Here is a 15,301-nt window from a genome sequence, read left to right as displayed (position 1 = left end):
TTGCTGATGCTCTCCCTTGGGTTTGTGTGGATACACTTGAAAGAAAAGACTCTTTCTCATGCTCTTTCGGGCTTTGGCGTTACACGTGAGCCTGCGGAGCCTCAGAACAGAGCCATGGTTTGCAATCATTAATTTAATTTAATCAGAGTGGTCCAGGCTAAAATGTACTACTGACATATTACCACAGACATAAGTATTCTATTCTTCTTTTTATTCATAAAACAATGTTTCTGTTTTGAAAGTTTACACTGTATAGTAAACCCAAGCATAGGGCGGAGCAGCTTTTCATCACTGGAACGATATGATCTGACAGATGTTTTTGTCCATGGTCAATCACAAATCATTTATTAAAGATCCTGTGAGGAGGATCTGCTTTAATTAGACTACCTCGCCACCTTCTGGCCCAGAGTCTCACACACACTGTCGTAAATTACTTTTAGCGAGGCGTGTGTTTGTTTTGGAATTAAATGGAAATAGGATCAAAACAAATTTTCTTTCTTCAACACAACTCTTTACTGGATACAACGCGCTGAGGTAAGGGACTTATTACGATATGGTTTGAATCCTGACATCAAGCAAATGATATGGTAGTCGGCTTTATGCAAAGTGTGTGGCAGCCTGGTGCTCTGACGTATCTGTAAGCTAACGTGACAACAAGTAAACACTGTCAGTTTGTATGTAGTTTATTAGCTATTAGCTGTTTACATTAGTGCAGCTGGCAGCCAGATGCTCTAAGACATGTCAGTAATGTGTAATGTTCGTAAAACCTGGTTAGTTATGTCCTGCCAGTCATCTACCAATCAGAGCTAACGTAACCTCACTCTTCATTTTATTGATAGACTCTCAAGTTTGAACAGACCACTGCAGAATAACTGCTGACTGTGGGTTGGAATGAACATTATCACAAACAGTTTAGCCTTTTTAGCCTTTAACTCAGACTGTATCACTCTCCATTTAGCTTTCTCCTGCTCTTCTGTCCTTTTTCTGTCTGACAGTTAGGCTCCTGTGTCCACCATCTCTACAAAAATTAATCACAGAAAACGTTTTGAGTAGAGAAATCACAGATTTCTCTCCCCACTGCAGAGGATGCTTTAGGTGGGGATTTTTAGCGTTTACTGATTTTATTCACACACCAATACAGACACTTTAAAATGTAAAATATTCATTTTTCTCTTCCAGCCATGTGATGAGCTGTGTGAATTTTTTATCAGTGAATACAAGGACTAGGATGATGTGCTTTCCTCCAGATGAAATTATTTTTCAGTTTTTGGGGCGCCGATTAGATTTAAACTGCAATTCTTGGATATTTCAGGTCTTGAGTTCGCTTTTTGTACACCACATCATGTAAGAATGTTGAATGTTGATGATTATCCAGACTAGATCAGGAATCAGGAATTCCCCAAAAATGTACATGAAGGTAGTCGATTTTTAGGATTTATTCAGGGGATGGGACATCACATTACTAGATAGTTGAAGAACAACATTTCGCCCTCTGCTGGAGAAAAGCAGTAACTTTCTCCCAACCCAGTTTATTAACTAGGGATGTAGGGATGGGAACTGAATTAGGCACTTTTATTGTTACTGATTGAATTGAATTGTGTGTACCTTGTCCTCCCAAATGTAAAAGGTATCCATGCTACTAAAAAGGTCATAATGAAGGATTTCAACTTGGAAAAAAAAGATTTTTGAACAAAATATTCCAATTTGAAGATTGTAAAACAAAAAACCCAGATACTTATGTGGACCAATTTTTTCTCCCACTCCGAGCTATCACTTCTGGCAAGTCTTTCTCCTGACTGTCAACAGTTGGCTCATGGTTGTTTTGGCTCTATGTTTTCCTGTTCTATGTGTTCCTTTTTCATCGTAAGTTAACCTTCATTTAGTGGTCAAATTCTTTCAGTTTTCAGTCTTTCAAGGTGTTTTGTGTAATTACTGTTGGGTCATGTCATGGCTTGTTTTTCACCTCATAGTGTTGTCTTAGAGTGGGGTAACAACTGTAGTTTTGACTTACTAATTGATGTGCTGCTTTTACTTTTTTACACGTTTCATTTTTATTCTTTCATCCTTCAGTTACTTTCCAGGAACATGCTCTCAAACTTTGGCTGTTTTATGACTCTAATTTCTTTTCATCTCAATATGACTCACTCTTGCTGCTGTCTCTAATTTCCATTTTGCACAAAGACTGAACAGAATAATAGCCGGTGTCACAAAGCAGGATACTCACTTTGATGTAAAACGCTGCAGTAATGAGAGTTCGAGTTCTCAGGAATCATTAAAAAATAAGAGACATAGAGGAGATCTTACTTCGCAGCGGTCACGTGTGGACTCTTGAAAAAGCACTTAACAACATCGACCTCGAAGTTTGCAGCACATACCTGAGTCTACGGCTAAAGTGAATCTTTAAAAGACAAGACAATCGATCTGGAAATAATAAAGAAATAAATAATGAGTGAATCAAGGTACATTTCAGTAAGAGGAAAACAACCGTGTATGTTGTTTATTGCTCAGCTGTGTCCAATACTTGGATCTTATCAGACAACACCACACAACAAGGTTAATAATTCCCAATAAAGTCTCACCCACCTCATCCAACATTACTTTCAATAGGATGTTCAGTGAGAGTGTAAGTTACAACAAATAAACAGGCTCATGTTCACTGATAACAAGCCTGACGGTAGTTTTCATTCACTAAAGTGGACTGTTCCACTCATCTGTAACTCCAGTAAACTCTGATGACTGAGGCCAGATGTCAGTCAAAGCGTCAGAGGGACGGAGAGACACAGTGATGGTCATGAACACAGTGGTGCAGCAATTGGCTAAGTTCATCCTAAACTGAGTCAGAGTATGCAGATTTTCAGATCATGTTTATGCAATGTCACTGACAGTAATCTCTGTCTCAAGATGAATGTTTGGTGTACCTATAAAACAGAACGAAGGCACGCACATCACAAGACCCATCATCTATCCACTAAACTGAAGGTCAGCTTAATGTTTGAGAGACTAAATCTCCTCTGAGGACGTTTCTGTTTGGGTCGATTTCCTACCTTTTACATCTCTGCCAAATTCTGTTGTGCACATATGTAAATATTGGTAAAGGACTTAAAACCTCATCATGTATCGTGTGAAAAAGAAGTCTGTTTCTTTGGCGTGTTGTTAATAATCTTGTCTGACACACAGACTGCAAAAACTGAAATCTAAGCAAGCGCTTATCTTATATCTCATCAGATTTAAAAAGAAGTCACATTCACCTGACAAGTCCTGAAAAATATTTTGATTTAATACATTAAAAGAAAAACTATGTCAGAATTGGTTTAAGTAAGGAAAAAAGCCAATGAATTCATTATTTCTTTTTCTAAACTTGTATGGTAAATGATTTTATTCCTTCTAAAAGTCTCACTCCAAGATTTCGTGATCCATGATTCAAAATGAGATCACAAGCACCAAAATGGGGATTTCTAAATGCCATTTCTCAGAGTCTATAGTTAGGTAGTCCAAGACAGGATTCATTTACGGTACCCTGAAGTCTCCATGACAACACTGTGCTGGCTGAAGAAGTTTAGTAGTAAGAAGAGAGATCTGTGTTTTTCTCTGCTGAAAATGATTTCTGTGATTAATTTTGTAGTGATGGTGGACACAGGAGATGAACTGTCAGACCAAGAAAGGACAGAAGAGCAGAAGAAAGCTAAACGGGAGAGTGATAGAGAACAGGCTAAAAGCTGAAACCTGAGCTTAACTGTTTGTGATAATATTCATTCCAACCCACAGTCAGCAGTTATTCTGCAGTGGTCTGTTCAAACTTGAGAGTCTATCAATAAAATAAAGAGTAGTTTACGTTAGCTCTGCTTGGTAGACGACTGGCAGGACATGACCTGGCTCTGAACTGCAGTACAAACTGAGTTCACAAAGTTTGCTTGTTGTCACATTTCAAAAAATAGTACTGCATAATTATAAACACATTAACGAATCACTTTGTATCCAGTAAAAAGTTTTCTTGAACAAAGAAACATAGTGTTAAAAAGAAAATCTGATCTGAATTTATTTGCTTCAAAACACACTGACACATTGGCAAGAGTCATGTCCTCCTCGGCAGTGGGTGCAGGTGCTCATGGGAAAAACAGTTTTCACACCGGCAAAAAAAATTTCCCTGATAGCCCTCAACGCTTCCTGCTTTCAATTGACAATATCTATTTACGTGTTTTCCTCTCATACTTTCATGGTCTTCACTTGTTGTGTCTTAAGTGTCTTAAACTCATTCATTGTCTTTCATGCTCGAATCCCTTTTGGGTTTTTATGTTTTAAAGGTGCTTTACAAATGAATTTACTGTCCTTATTAAAAAAGGAACAACCTAACATTTTTTTAATGTGTTATTTTGTATTATTTATTCATATCATTTGGTTTTAATCAAGATTTTGTTCTTTATAGAAATATGATTTTGTTCTCAGAGACTCCTCTCCAAACATCAGCCCTGAAAAGAGGGTCATCTTGTCCTGGCAGCGCCTATATATAACTGGTCTCATGTCGTAGTGTTACATGGGTGTGTAATGAAATACAGCCTCGGCTAACACCTTTTCAGTCCAGGCTAGAGTCTCTGTGGATGTGAGAAAGATCTTCCTGACACTGTCACAAGTAAGAAACCATGATGACTGAAGCCCATTGTACTGGAGTATTCCTGATCACATGTCTTAAATAATCCATTGCCATGCCAGGAAATGATGGCATGTACAGTCTGCTCTTCCCTCAGTGAAACGCCACAGTATGCCCAGCAGGGGGCTCTGTCTTACCAGGCCGAGCAGCTGCAGGAACACAAAGTGATAGAGGAACAGGATGCCAGTGGACAGCAGCGCCCACCCCATGTCCCCCAGAGGCTCCGGCTTGTACACACCTGCAGAGAGAAACACTCTTTAAACATCGGAAGCAGTGTGTGTGTGTGTGTGTGTAAAAAACAAGATCAGGCATAAGGAATGCTTCCTCTGTGCCAGCACAAATGCCATTCCCATTCCCTCCTCTGTCGTCCACAGATGAACACCCTGCAACCACAGCAAAACCCAGTAACAGGATGCGGTGCCAAACTGGCTTTTCCTGTTTCCTCACTGCTGGCATGTGTTGGAGTAATACCAGGAGGAGGCTTTTACTGAGCAGTCATTCTAACAGGTTAACAGGAACAATGAGTTTTTCCTTTTGTGTGGCTCCAGTGTGACGTTACACCAGAACAATGAAGCAGGCTGCAGGCAGGGGTTTGATTTCTGTGCTACACCCTGGATGATTATGTGAACAATTAGAATTCTGTTCCACGTTTACCTGACTAACAATGAAATGTACTTCTTTAGGAGGCTGCCTGCATTTTAACAGCAATTATAGTTACATAAAAGACAAAGAAATACTTTATAAAACTGAAAAATAAAGGAACTGAGGTGCTCTTTCATGTTGAGACAAACTTTTTTCATTTTGTTTAAACATTAAAACCCAGCTGGAGAATAAAGGCATTCATTTGTTGTTAAGGGAGTATCTTTGAGTTTGTTTGCTATGACTAAGTTTGAGAGCGCTGAGGCCTCACAGCAAGAAGGTCACTGGTTCGATTCCCAGCTTGGCCGGTGGGCCTTTCTGTGTGGAGTTTCCATGTTCTCCCCGTGCATGAGTGGGTTTTCTCTGGGTACTCCCACAGTCCAAAATCATGCTCATCAGGTTAATTGATCACTCTAAATTGTCCCTGGGTGTGAGTGTGTGAGTGAATGGTTGTCTGTCTGTGTCAGCCCAGTGATTGACTGGCAACCAGTCCAGGGTGTACCCCGCCTCTCGCCCAATGACAGCTGGGATAGGCTCCAGCCACCTGCGACCCTGAGCAGGTTAAGCACTTAAGAAAATGGATGGATGGATGGATGGATGGATGGACTAAGTTTGAGGTTCGTCTTGAACATTTAACCCCTACTTCCTTCTGAAGTTTTCATTTAAAGATGATACGAGGAGGATCTGTTTCAATTGGACTTCCTCGCCTCCTTCTGGCCTGCACACTGTCCTGTCATAAATTATTTTTAGCGTGGCATGTGTTTGTTTTGGAATTAAATGGAGATCAGATCAAAACAAACTGTCTTTATTCAAGACAACTTTTTACTGGATACAACGTGACAAGGTAAGATATTTAACAGCTGAGTTACGCCATGCTGTAGTTTGAAACATGACATCAAGCAAACGTTGTAGCAGTCGGCTATGTGTCAGGCCAGTGCTCCGATGTATCTGTAGGCTAACGTGACAACAAGTAAACACTGTCAGTTTGTAAGTAGTTTAGTAGCTGGTTATATTTAGCGCAGCTGACCGCCCGGTGCTCTAAGACATTTCTGTAATGTGTAACATCAATAAATCCTGGTTAGCTATGTCCTGCCAGTCATCTACCAATTAGGGCTGCACGATTATCGCAATCGCAATGTCAGCACATGCAATTACGTAATCGCAAAAGAGGATATCGCAATCGCAATCGCAATGTCGGCACATGCAATTCTGATTTTTCTCCATGATAACCAAGCAAGTCTATAGACTCATCATGACACAACTTTTTTTATTAAATCGCAAGCACAATCGCAATCGCAATATTGTCCACCTAATCGCAAATCGCACCTTTTCCCCAAATCGTGCAGCTCTACTACCAGTCAGAGCTAACGTAACCTCACTCTTCATTTTATAGAGAGATTTCATAGAGAGATACAGCCCGAGCTAAAGGCCTATTAGCCTTTAGCTCTGGTATATCACTCAGCTGTATCACTCTCCTGTTTATCTTTCTTCTGCTCTTCTGCCCTTATTCTGTCTGACAGTTAGGCTCCTGTGTCCACCATCACTACAAAATTAATCACAGAAATCATTGTAGCAGAAAAAAACACAGATCTCTGTGTTTTATCTCTTCTCTTTACTAAACTTCATCAGCTGGGGTGGTGCTGTCACAGAGACCTAGACATGCTGTAAATCAATCTGGTTCTGGTCGAGCTGAACTGAAAGCTAAGAAGTTGTCATTTAAAATAATCTGTAACCAGCAATACTGGCATTGATAATCTCATTTAATGATCAAAATGTGGATTACTATCAGGCATATATCTAGAAGGGAGACTTTTTCAAGATCACTTTCAAACTCCTCACAGCCACTTTACCTTTGATTTAGGGAAGGTTTTCGTTTAGACACAAGAGCAACAGAAACTAACAGACAGAATAAAATCACTGAAATAAGTTGTAAAATGTTGAGCAACAGCATCATTTGAGGAGGTCGTTTCTTTCTCACATTTCCATGAATCTCCAGCTGGGAGCCGCTCTGTGCTCTTGACCTGAGGTGACTCTCTTTACCCTTAAGTGCATCTCTTGGCTGCATAATTCGGTTTGTGCAGCTGAACTCTGCTCTAAAGGGTGAAATGCAGCAGAGTTGTTTTATTTAAACCAGCAGGATCGCTGCTCTGCCTCCTCCAGTCATACCCCACATGTGGAGAAGTCTTTTGACCTTTAAGAGACGCGGCAGAGCAACACTACACACTGAGAGCTTTCCCATTTCCTCCTCAGACGAAGGATAATCTCCACAGCAGACGGTGGAAAAGAATGTAGGTGTTATTAAAGGAGCATCTGCAGGCGTTTGTTTAGCATAAACAGATAATGTGCAGCTGACGTCAGCGGAGGGAAGCGGACAAAGACGAAGGGGAAACCTGCAGCAGCTCAGCTATCAAACAAACAGGAGTCCTTCCACGCAGAACACACTTCCTGGCATGTGGAAGGTATTTCGTCATAGGTGTGAATAAAGAAAGGTGTGTGACGACTGAGGAACAACACTTACCTCCTTTCCTGAAAAGGTAAATAGGTACCAGATACAGCATGAAGTGCTGGATGTAGTAGATCTCCTTCTCGAATGGAAGCTGTGGAGAAAATAAACAGTTTTAGTTTTTCACATCACATAAAACACGGACACACAGGCGGCTCTAGGAGAGATTCACCAGAGAGTTGTGTGAATGCTTTGTGAGATAAAAAGAAGTAGCTCAACATTTACAGGAATGATATTTGTGTATAGTCTTAGGCTTGGGCTCTCCAGCAATGTGTAAACAGAGAGCTCCCTGCACTCTGTCAGGGCGTCGCTCTGATGCACAGAGCAGCATTAACAGGCAGGGCTGGATGGAGCCTGAACACACTGTCTGACTGGAAGTCTCCATCAATAATGCTTCAGTTCATCCAATCAAAGGTTAAACCAGTTTGTCATCATTAAAGTGAGGAATCTTTGTTTTTCTAGAATAAAAACGGTTTGTTAAACTCTAAAAAGTGCATACATTTTAGAGCACTTTTATAAACTACTGAAATATACAAAGGTGTTGCATAGATGTGTGATTACATATCTGGTCCACAGTCTCATCTGTTTTTCTGTATTTCCTGTTTGCCTCAAGTGATAAACACCGTCTCTTTAATAAAAGCACCATGTCCCTGCTGGAAAACAAAAACATCACAGACTTGCATGTAAATGACTGAAAAGCTTTATTATTCAGCTCTTGACCCGACAGCAGACTGGTAGAGCTACGCAGCGAAAGCGTCTTCAGAAAAGAACATCAGGAACATGATGCTGCTGGTTTATAAGCTTCACCTGCATGGTCATGTTCATCTCACTTGTTCCCAAACTTTTCAACCTGAGACCCCCAAATTGGCACTGCTTGAAAACAGTAACAGCCCCTCTCCTGCTATAGAAATACAATAACAGGCCAATCCAAAAAAAACAGACAAGAGATACTTCATCCAGCTGATCATTTGAAGCTGAGTTTAGGAATTGTGCTAATAACGCTGTTTGCTGAATAAATCTGCCGCCACTGATACCATCGCTACCTGGTAGGATAGGTACCTTTCACATTTGAAATGATACCCATTGCCACATCTGAGTATAGATACCGAATGCCAGGTACCGAGTGTGGGTGCCTGGCATTCAGTATCTGTACTAAATTAATTACTAATTAATGTTTTGTTCAATAATAAAACAACAAGAATGGCTCCTTTCTACCTCGGGTTCCTCATCAAGGTCTACACTACTGACTATGCTTTGCTTGTGAAAGACGCCTGATGTTCCCAGCCCAGCGCGGCTCTGGATCTCTAGCCAGACTCTTCTCCTCTATTGTGCCCAAATGGTGGATTTAATTACCTAACTCTATGCGATCCGCAGAGTCCCTTTCTACTTTAAAAGATGTCTGAAAACTCATCTGTTCAGGGAAAACTTTAACACTCAGTCTGAGCCTTCTCCTCTTTGTCCTCAGGGGTAGAATGAGTCAGAAGGTCTAAGACCCAGCTCTTGGTGAATTTTCAGCACTAATTACTGAATGTTTTTGAGGGTTGAAGTATATTGTTACAGCAATTGATTGTGGTTAGTTGTCTAGATTATTCTACATTATTAAAAAAAAAATCCTGCACTTAACCATGTGCAGCCAGCACTTGCAGCCAATTAACTTACAACACTTTGTCACACTAACTAGGTTTTTCCTTCTGTCTAAATTCTTGTTTGTGTTGTACATCGCTTTGGACAAAATCTTCTGCTAAATGAAACTGTAGAACTGTAAAATCTCAGTTTTTCAATTTAACATATTTATTTCTAAGTATATAAACTTGCAATCCTGTGTTCATGTCCATCATGGGAAATCACCTACTCTTCCACTCCCTCACAGTCACAAGGATGCGTTTAGGTACTGAAACATGGTACTGTTTGATTTTACATAAATCAGTACTACAGAAAGAATTAATCTGCACCTACAAAAGTACCTTATTTAGTACCCATCCCTACTACCTGGCTTTATCGCCTTTGGGGTCTTGTGGCCAAAAGAGAAATACTGAAAACAGATTTAACATATTCTGTTTGTATGGCTCTATATAAATTTCAAACTTTATTTTTCAAAGGTATTTTCACAATAACAGATGAAATATGCAACTGTAAATAGTTTTTAGTTTTGGAAGACATGTCACCACCCCTCTTCCAGACCCTGACTTAGGGATCACCGATTGGCGTAAACTAATTTTTCTTCACCTGTGTGGATTTGCAACCAATTCATTCAACCTAATCAGAGATGTGCTGGTCAACTCGAACTGAATCCACTTCTCTTTATCTCTTGGTATCATTTTTTATGTGCTGGTACATATATTATTCACGCTGCATCCTGTATTTTGACCGATAACCCCACACACTAACAGTGCTGTGGAGGACGTACAGTGCTTTCCAGGTTGGAGAGAACAGGTTCTTTATCTAACAGAGAAAACAGGGCTGTGGCAGAGGAAGTTGCTCTGTTAGAGCAGGACAAAGTTCAAACTGACACATCTTGATGTCATTTCTGCAAATTGAATTTAAACCAATTGCATTATCTTCAGTATCTGCTGTCTGTCTTCAGCTGTCAGCGGAAGTCTTTCGAGCAGGCTGAACCGATTTCCTTCACTAAAACAGCCGACTCCCATCAATGATCAAGTTCTTTCTGACGCTCCGGCCAATATTCTGTCGTTCCCACGGTGCAGGTTGCTCTTCAAATTCAGATTCAAACTATATTTGAACATCATACTCTTATAAATGTCACATTATAAAGCCTGCTTGTTGAGCCGTTACAGAAATATAAACGTAACAGGAGTCAGAACATCTCTCCAACACTTATCTCTTTAGACAGAACGAGAGTGAACATGATAAAAAGAAGAAACCTTTCAGTCACAGATAAGGGTTTCACTCACCAGTCTGGTGTTGACTACAGGGAACATTAAAGCCAGCAAAGCCCCGTTCAACATGTGGACCTGCAACCTGGAAACACAAGCAGAGGAGAAAATAAAATCAGTGGCGTGGAATAAACACATAATCTGACAAAAAGATAAAACTCAAGTCTGTCTCACAGGAACATTTCCCTGATTACACACAGCACACATCATTGTTTCATGAACACATCAGTTTGAGTGTTTTAGAGCTGATGTCAGCACAGAGGAGCAGGTGGTTGAAAGCAACTGTGATGTTTTATGTGGCTGAAAATCAGAGTCCTCCCTCATGCTGTCAGCAGCACCTGCCTTTCATTTACAGACATCACATCCAAGTGGGAGGTTTGAAACGAGGAGGTCAGGTCCAAGATGGTTCAGGCAAGATTTCACTTGATGTGTTGAAACTTGTGGATTTCAGCAACACTTACAAAAGTTTGAAATTAGTAGTTATTAACAAACTAAAAAAATGTGGCTTGTGGATTCCAGGATTTATGAAGAATAATGCATCCTGTCCCTTGCTCTCCCCATGGATGGCTTTCATGCACATGGTCAACGACTAAAACCACAAACAGAGACCAGAACTTTGTGGCCAAAGACTATGAATATGGTAAAAGTTTAAGTTGGCCAGTTTTCTTGAGCAAATTTTGCTCCATCTTGACTTCTCAAAGGTTCAGAAAGGAATGTGGGCCTCTGGAAAAAAGTCAGAAAAGAATGGTCTAATTTTCTTTTCCTGAGACTCTGAGCTTAAAATCTAGGAGAAAATAGAATAGAATAGAATAGAATAGAATAGAATAGAATAGAACAGAACTTTATTGTCACTGTAACAAATACAATGAAATTGAAGTCACAGCAGAAATCAAGAAAACAAAAGTAAGAAGTGTATAGAAAGTGCAAAAAGTTCCATAAGTAAAATAAGTGCTGACAGCTTGTCCATCATTGTCCAGTTCAGCCAGCCTCCACCTCCACAGGGTCCAGGACTGAGCTTCTTCAGCAGTCTGTTCAGTCTCTGTCCCCTGGATCCTGTCTGCTCACAGCAGGTGAAGCTCTTCCAATGTGGCATTGGTGTCTGTTGTTAGCCCCCTTAGCCATGTCTGTGAATAGCATGATGCTACTCTGCCCTCTGGTATTCCCTCTACTGCTGGGTTAGCACAGCTAGCTTGTCCATCTTATTGGAGATAGATTTTACATTTCCAATAACGATGGATTGAAGGACAGGTCCATGTCGTCACTTCTTAGCTCACACGTGAGAACCAGCACGTCGTCCTCACCTCCTTCTCCTCACCTTGTGGGAAGACATCAGGCCTTACACCAGTTAGCATTGACATGCTACAGGCTGCTAACAGCTGAGTTCACATGTAAACAATGCAGCCATGGTTACATGTAGGATCTCCAGACAAACACAGGAGAAAAAGTAGTAAAAACATCACCAAAGCCACAAAAAGTTTGGTGTCCATGACCAACAAATGAGCCATACAGAGTAATGATCCACTCCAAATACAAAGATTACAAAAAAGAGACTAAAAAATTACAAGAAACAGACAAAGAAGAGAGAGCTGCTGCAAAAGGCAGCCATAGCCAACGGGGCGGCGCCTAGCAAAAAAAGCAAAACAAAAGAAACAAAACAAAAGCAACAATCCTTAATTTTACTCAGGGCTCTGACAGTCAAAGTCTGAATTTTGACTTTAATACAGAATTCTGAGATTTAAAATCATGATTCTGTTTTTGATCCCCAAATTTTGACACTAATATACGAATTTAAAGAGAAAAAGCAAGAATTATAACTTAATATGAAAAATTTTGAATTCATATATTTTCTCAAAAATTCAGTCTTTAATCTCTGAGTTCTAACAGAAAATGTAAGAATTTAGAATTTTAACTCAGACTTCAGAGATTTAAAGTTAGAACTAAGACTTTAACCTCTGAATTCTGGGAATATAGATCATAATTCTGTCTTTAACTTTAGTTTTGACATAAATCAATGAGTTCTAAAAGAAAAAACCAAAACTTAAGACTTTTATCTTACATGTCTGAGATTTAAGTAAAACTTCTCAGAGGGAAAATTCAAAATAAAAAGCTCTGTTTTTTTTTTCCTTTTAATTCTGCTCCAAACATTCTCCAAAGGCTTCCCAACCAGTTGAAGTGTGGCCCAGCATGCACTCAGCTTTAATGCCCTGCTACAATGTGCTGCAGTGAGTACTGAGTACTTAAAACCATGGAGTCACCGGATGCTCCTTTGTTGGACAAACTACGTGGAGACGTTTCTAAATAAGCCAGTGTGTTGTTTCTACTTTTTATACTTTCTATAAAAAAAGAAATGGGTTAAAACACCTGTTATATGTTTTGAAATATACAGGGCCATGCTGAGCCATCTGTTATGAGCCTATAAAATTGGACACTGTCGGTGCAGCAGTCTGGCTCTAAGAACTGGTTAGTTTCATTTAAAACCCAGTCCTGAGTCAGTCCTGGTTCCTTCCAGCTCACTCTCCATTCAGCGCACACACAGCCTGTCTGATCCGGCAGACAGAGGGAGTGTGATGCTTGTTCAGTAAACATGAGGAGCGATGTTTCTTTAAACCAACAATTACTCTAAGAGCTGCAGTATGAGGGAAACCAGGAGCTCCTGTGTCAGAGTGAAGATCTACATCTATCTCTGACTATGACTGTTTGTTTTGTCAAATGAGCCAAAGAATTTGTTGTGACGGTGAAGGTCACAGGAAACACAGCAGTGCTGAGGGTGCGTCTGTTCAAATGAGCCGGGCTGTCACTCCAAGGGCCTCCCGTTACTTTTGGGACAAATCTGCTTCATGCACGTTGAAATTCAACACAGTTGCTGATCATTAACAACCAGTGACAAATATGAGACACATCTATCTGGGTATTTTCAGCAAACTCACACAACATTTATCTTTAAAAGTATTATAGTTGTAGTACTGAGTTATTTAAAATGAGACCTAGATAATAGATCTTTCAGATCCTCCCATCACGTTTTGAAAAAGAAGGATTCTCCCACTGAAAAAAGTTTGCCACATTTTCCAATCTCTGATCTACTGTCTCTAGTTATTGCTAATTTAATTTCTTCCATAAGTTTTGCCGAAATCATCAATCTGATATAATGTACAGTTGTATCGTTTGCACAAAGACTTCTGTAAAAGTAAAACAGATTCATCAGCCTTACTTTCCTTAAGCTGCATCAGAGCTCCACTGAGTCACTGCAAAGTCAAAGCAAACATTTCTGAACCGGCTGCTTCTCATTAAGAGTCTTCAAACGGTGAAATGTGTGAATTTTTATTGTGAGGCCGTCACTGTTAGAATGTTCCAGAGAAACCGAGCGAGGAGGATTATCCATTAGATGTAGGAAAAAAGCTGTAAACCTCCAACTTCTCGGCAAAGAAACCCACTCATTTCACCGCACCCTGTAGTCGTGCGGTACACGCTAAAAGGCAAATTATTGACTGACTTCCTCATCGAAACAGTGGTTACATTGAAAACAGACAGACACATTTCCATCTGCTGTGTCTGTATGAAGGAACTGCTCCAGAAAGGACTGAATCACACTTTGTGACACCATTTAACTCTGACGATGACAGAAATTTAAAGCACTCTTGGTTTCAAAGCCCAGACTGAACTTGTTCATCCAAATAATATTTCACAATCACACACATAACAAATGTAGATTTATTAAAACATCAGCAGGACCCCTGCTTAGTTTAACACTTCTGATCCCACCGTAGTTTGGGACTATGCTTAATAAGACGTGATCCTCCTGTATGTCCCTGATAAACCTTTGAGTATTTTGAGTTTGTGTTTAGTTTTCCAAGGGTGAAAAACTTGTTTTATGCCCCACACAAAGCTTCATAAACTTTATGATCCTTCCAGGTGGGACACACCTTGATTTAACCGTCGCCCTTACAGTCGCAGCCGTTCATTGTGACTCCCATGGGTGCCACAAAGTGACCCTGCCTGAATTTATTCCTGACTGGGTGTAACTCTGTTTCCCCGGGGCAAAAACAAGGACATTCTTGGGATTAATTAGCCGTCCAGACCAGAGCCGTTTAACAGGACATAGGACAATAAACCCGACAAATTCATTACAATAAAATCGGTGCAGAAACCCAATTTACACTTCAGGAGCCAACAAGTAATAACAGTGAAAGTGCTGATTGCTTTTACATGACAATTAAACCTGTGGCTAAATTTGAGCTGCGGGTCTGTCTAATTATTTTGTATTACATTTTATAACAGGCTGAGTCAGGCTCTGGAGAGCAACATCACTTGGGATGTAACAGCTCTTCATGGGACAGATGTCAACTGGTGGACATGATCCAAATGGAGAGACAAGAAATTAATCAAAGCGTCTCTTTTGTTTTAAAGGCAGAGGGCGCTGTCTGTTAAATAACCCTCTTTTCTAAATATGTGGGGGTTTTTTTGTTTGTTTGTTTTTTATTTTTATTGAAGTATGTCCCTTATGTCTGTGGCTGAGTGGAGGTATACAGAAATTTTGGCAGCAGGTGAAGATCTCGCAGTTAAAGTTGCACCACCAGAGTTTCTAATTCAAAGTTTATTTGCTGACCATTTCAACATTGTTCG

At 40.1% G+C, this 15,301-nt stretch overlaps 1 protein-coding gene across 1 annotated transcript in view; it reads right to left on the bottom strand.

Annotated features, from left to right (window-relative positions):
- Positions 1-15,301, bottom strand: part of tmem164 (transmembrane protein 164) — a 36,186-nt gene that overhangs the window by 2,019 nt on the left and 18,866 nt on the right. Inside the window, exons 3-5 of the mRNA XM_074671456.1 lie at positions 10,700-10,766; positions 7,803-7,881; positions 4,783-4,883 (exon numbers count right to left, since the gene is read on the bottom strand). Coding sequence (XP_074527557.1) covers positions 4,783-4,883; positions 7,803-7,881; positions 10,700-10,766 — 247 coding nt within the window. The remainder of the gene's footprint in view (positions 1-4,782; positions 4,884-7,802; positions 7,882-10,699; positions 10,767-15,301) is intronic.

This window comes from Halichoeres trimaculatus, unplaced genomic scaffold, assembly GCF_033239565.1.
Source record: "Halichoeres trimaculatus isolate MK-OKI-2021-1 unplaced genomic scaffold, fHalTri1.1 fHalTri1_scaffold_6, whole genome shotgun sequence".
Classification (NCBI taxonomy): domain Eukaryota; kingdom Metazoa; phylum Chordata; class Actinopteri; order Labriformes; family Labridae; genus Halichoeres; species Halichoeres trimaculatus.
The sequence above is the reverse complement of the archived record's forward strand: the minus strand, read 5'-3'. Positions and strand labels throughout refer to the sequence as shown.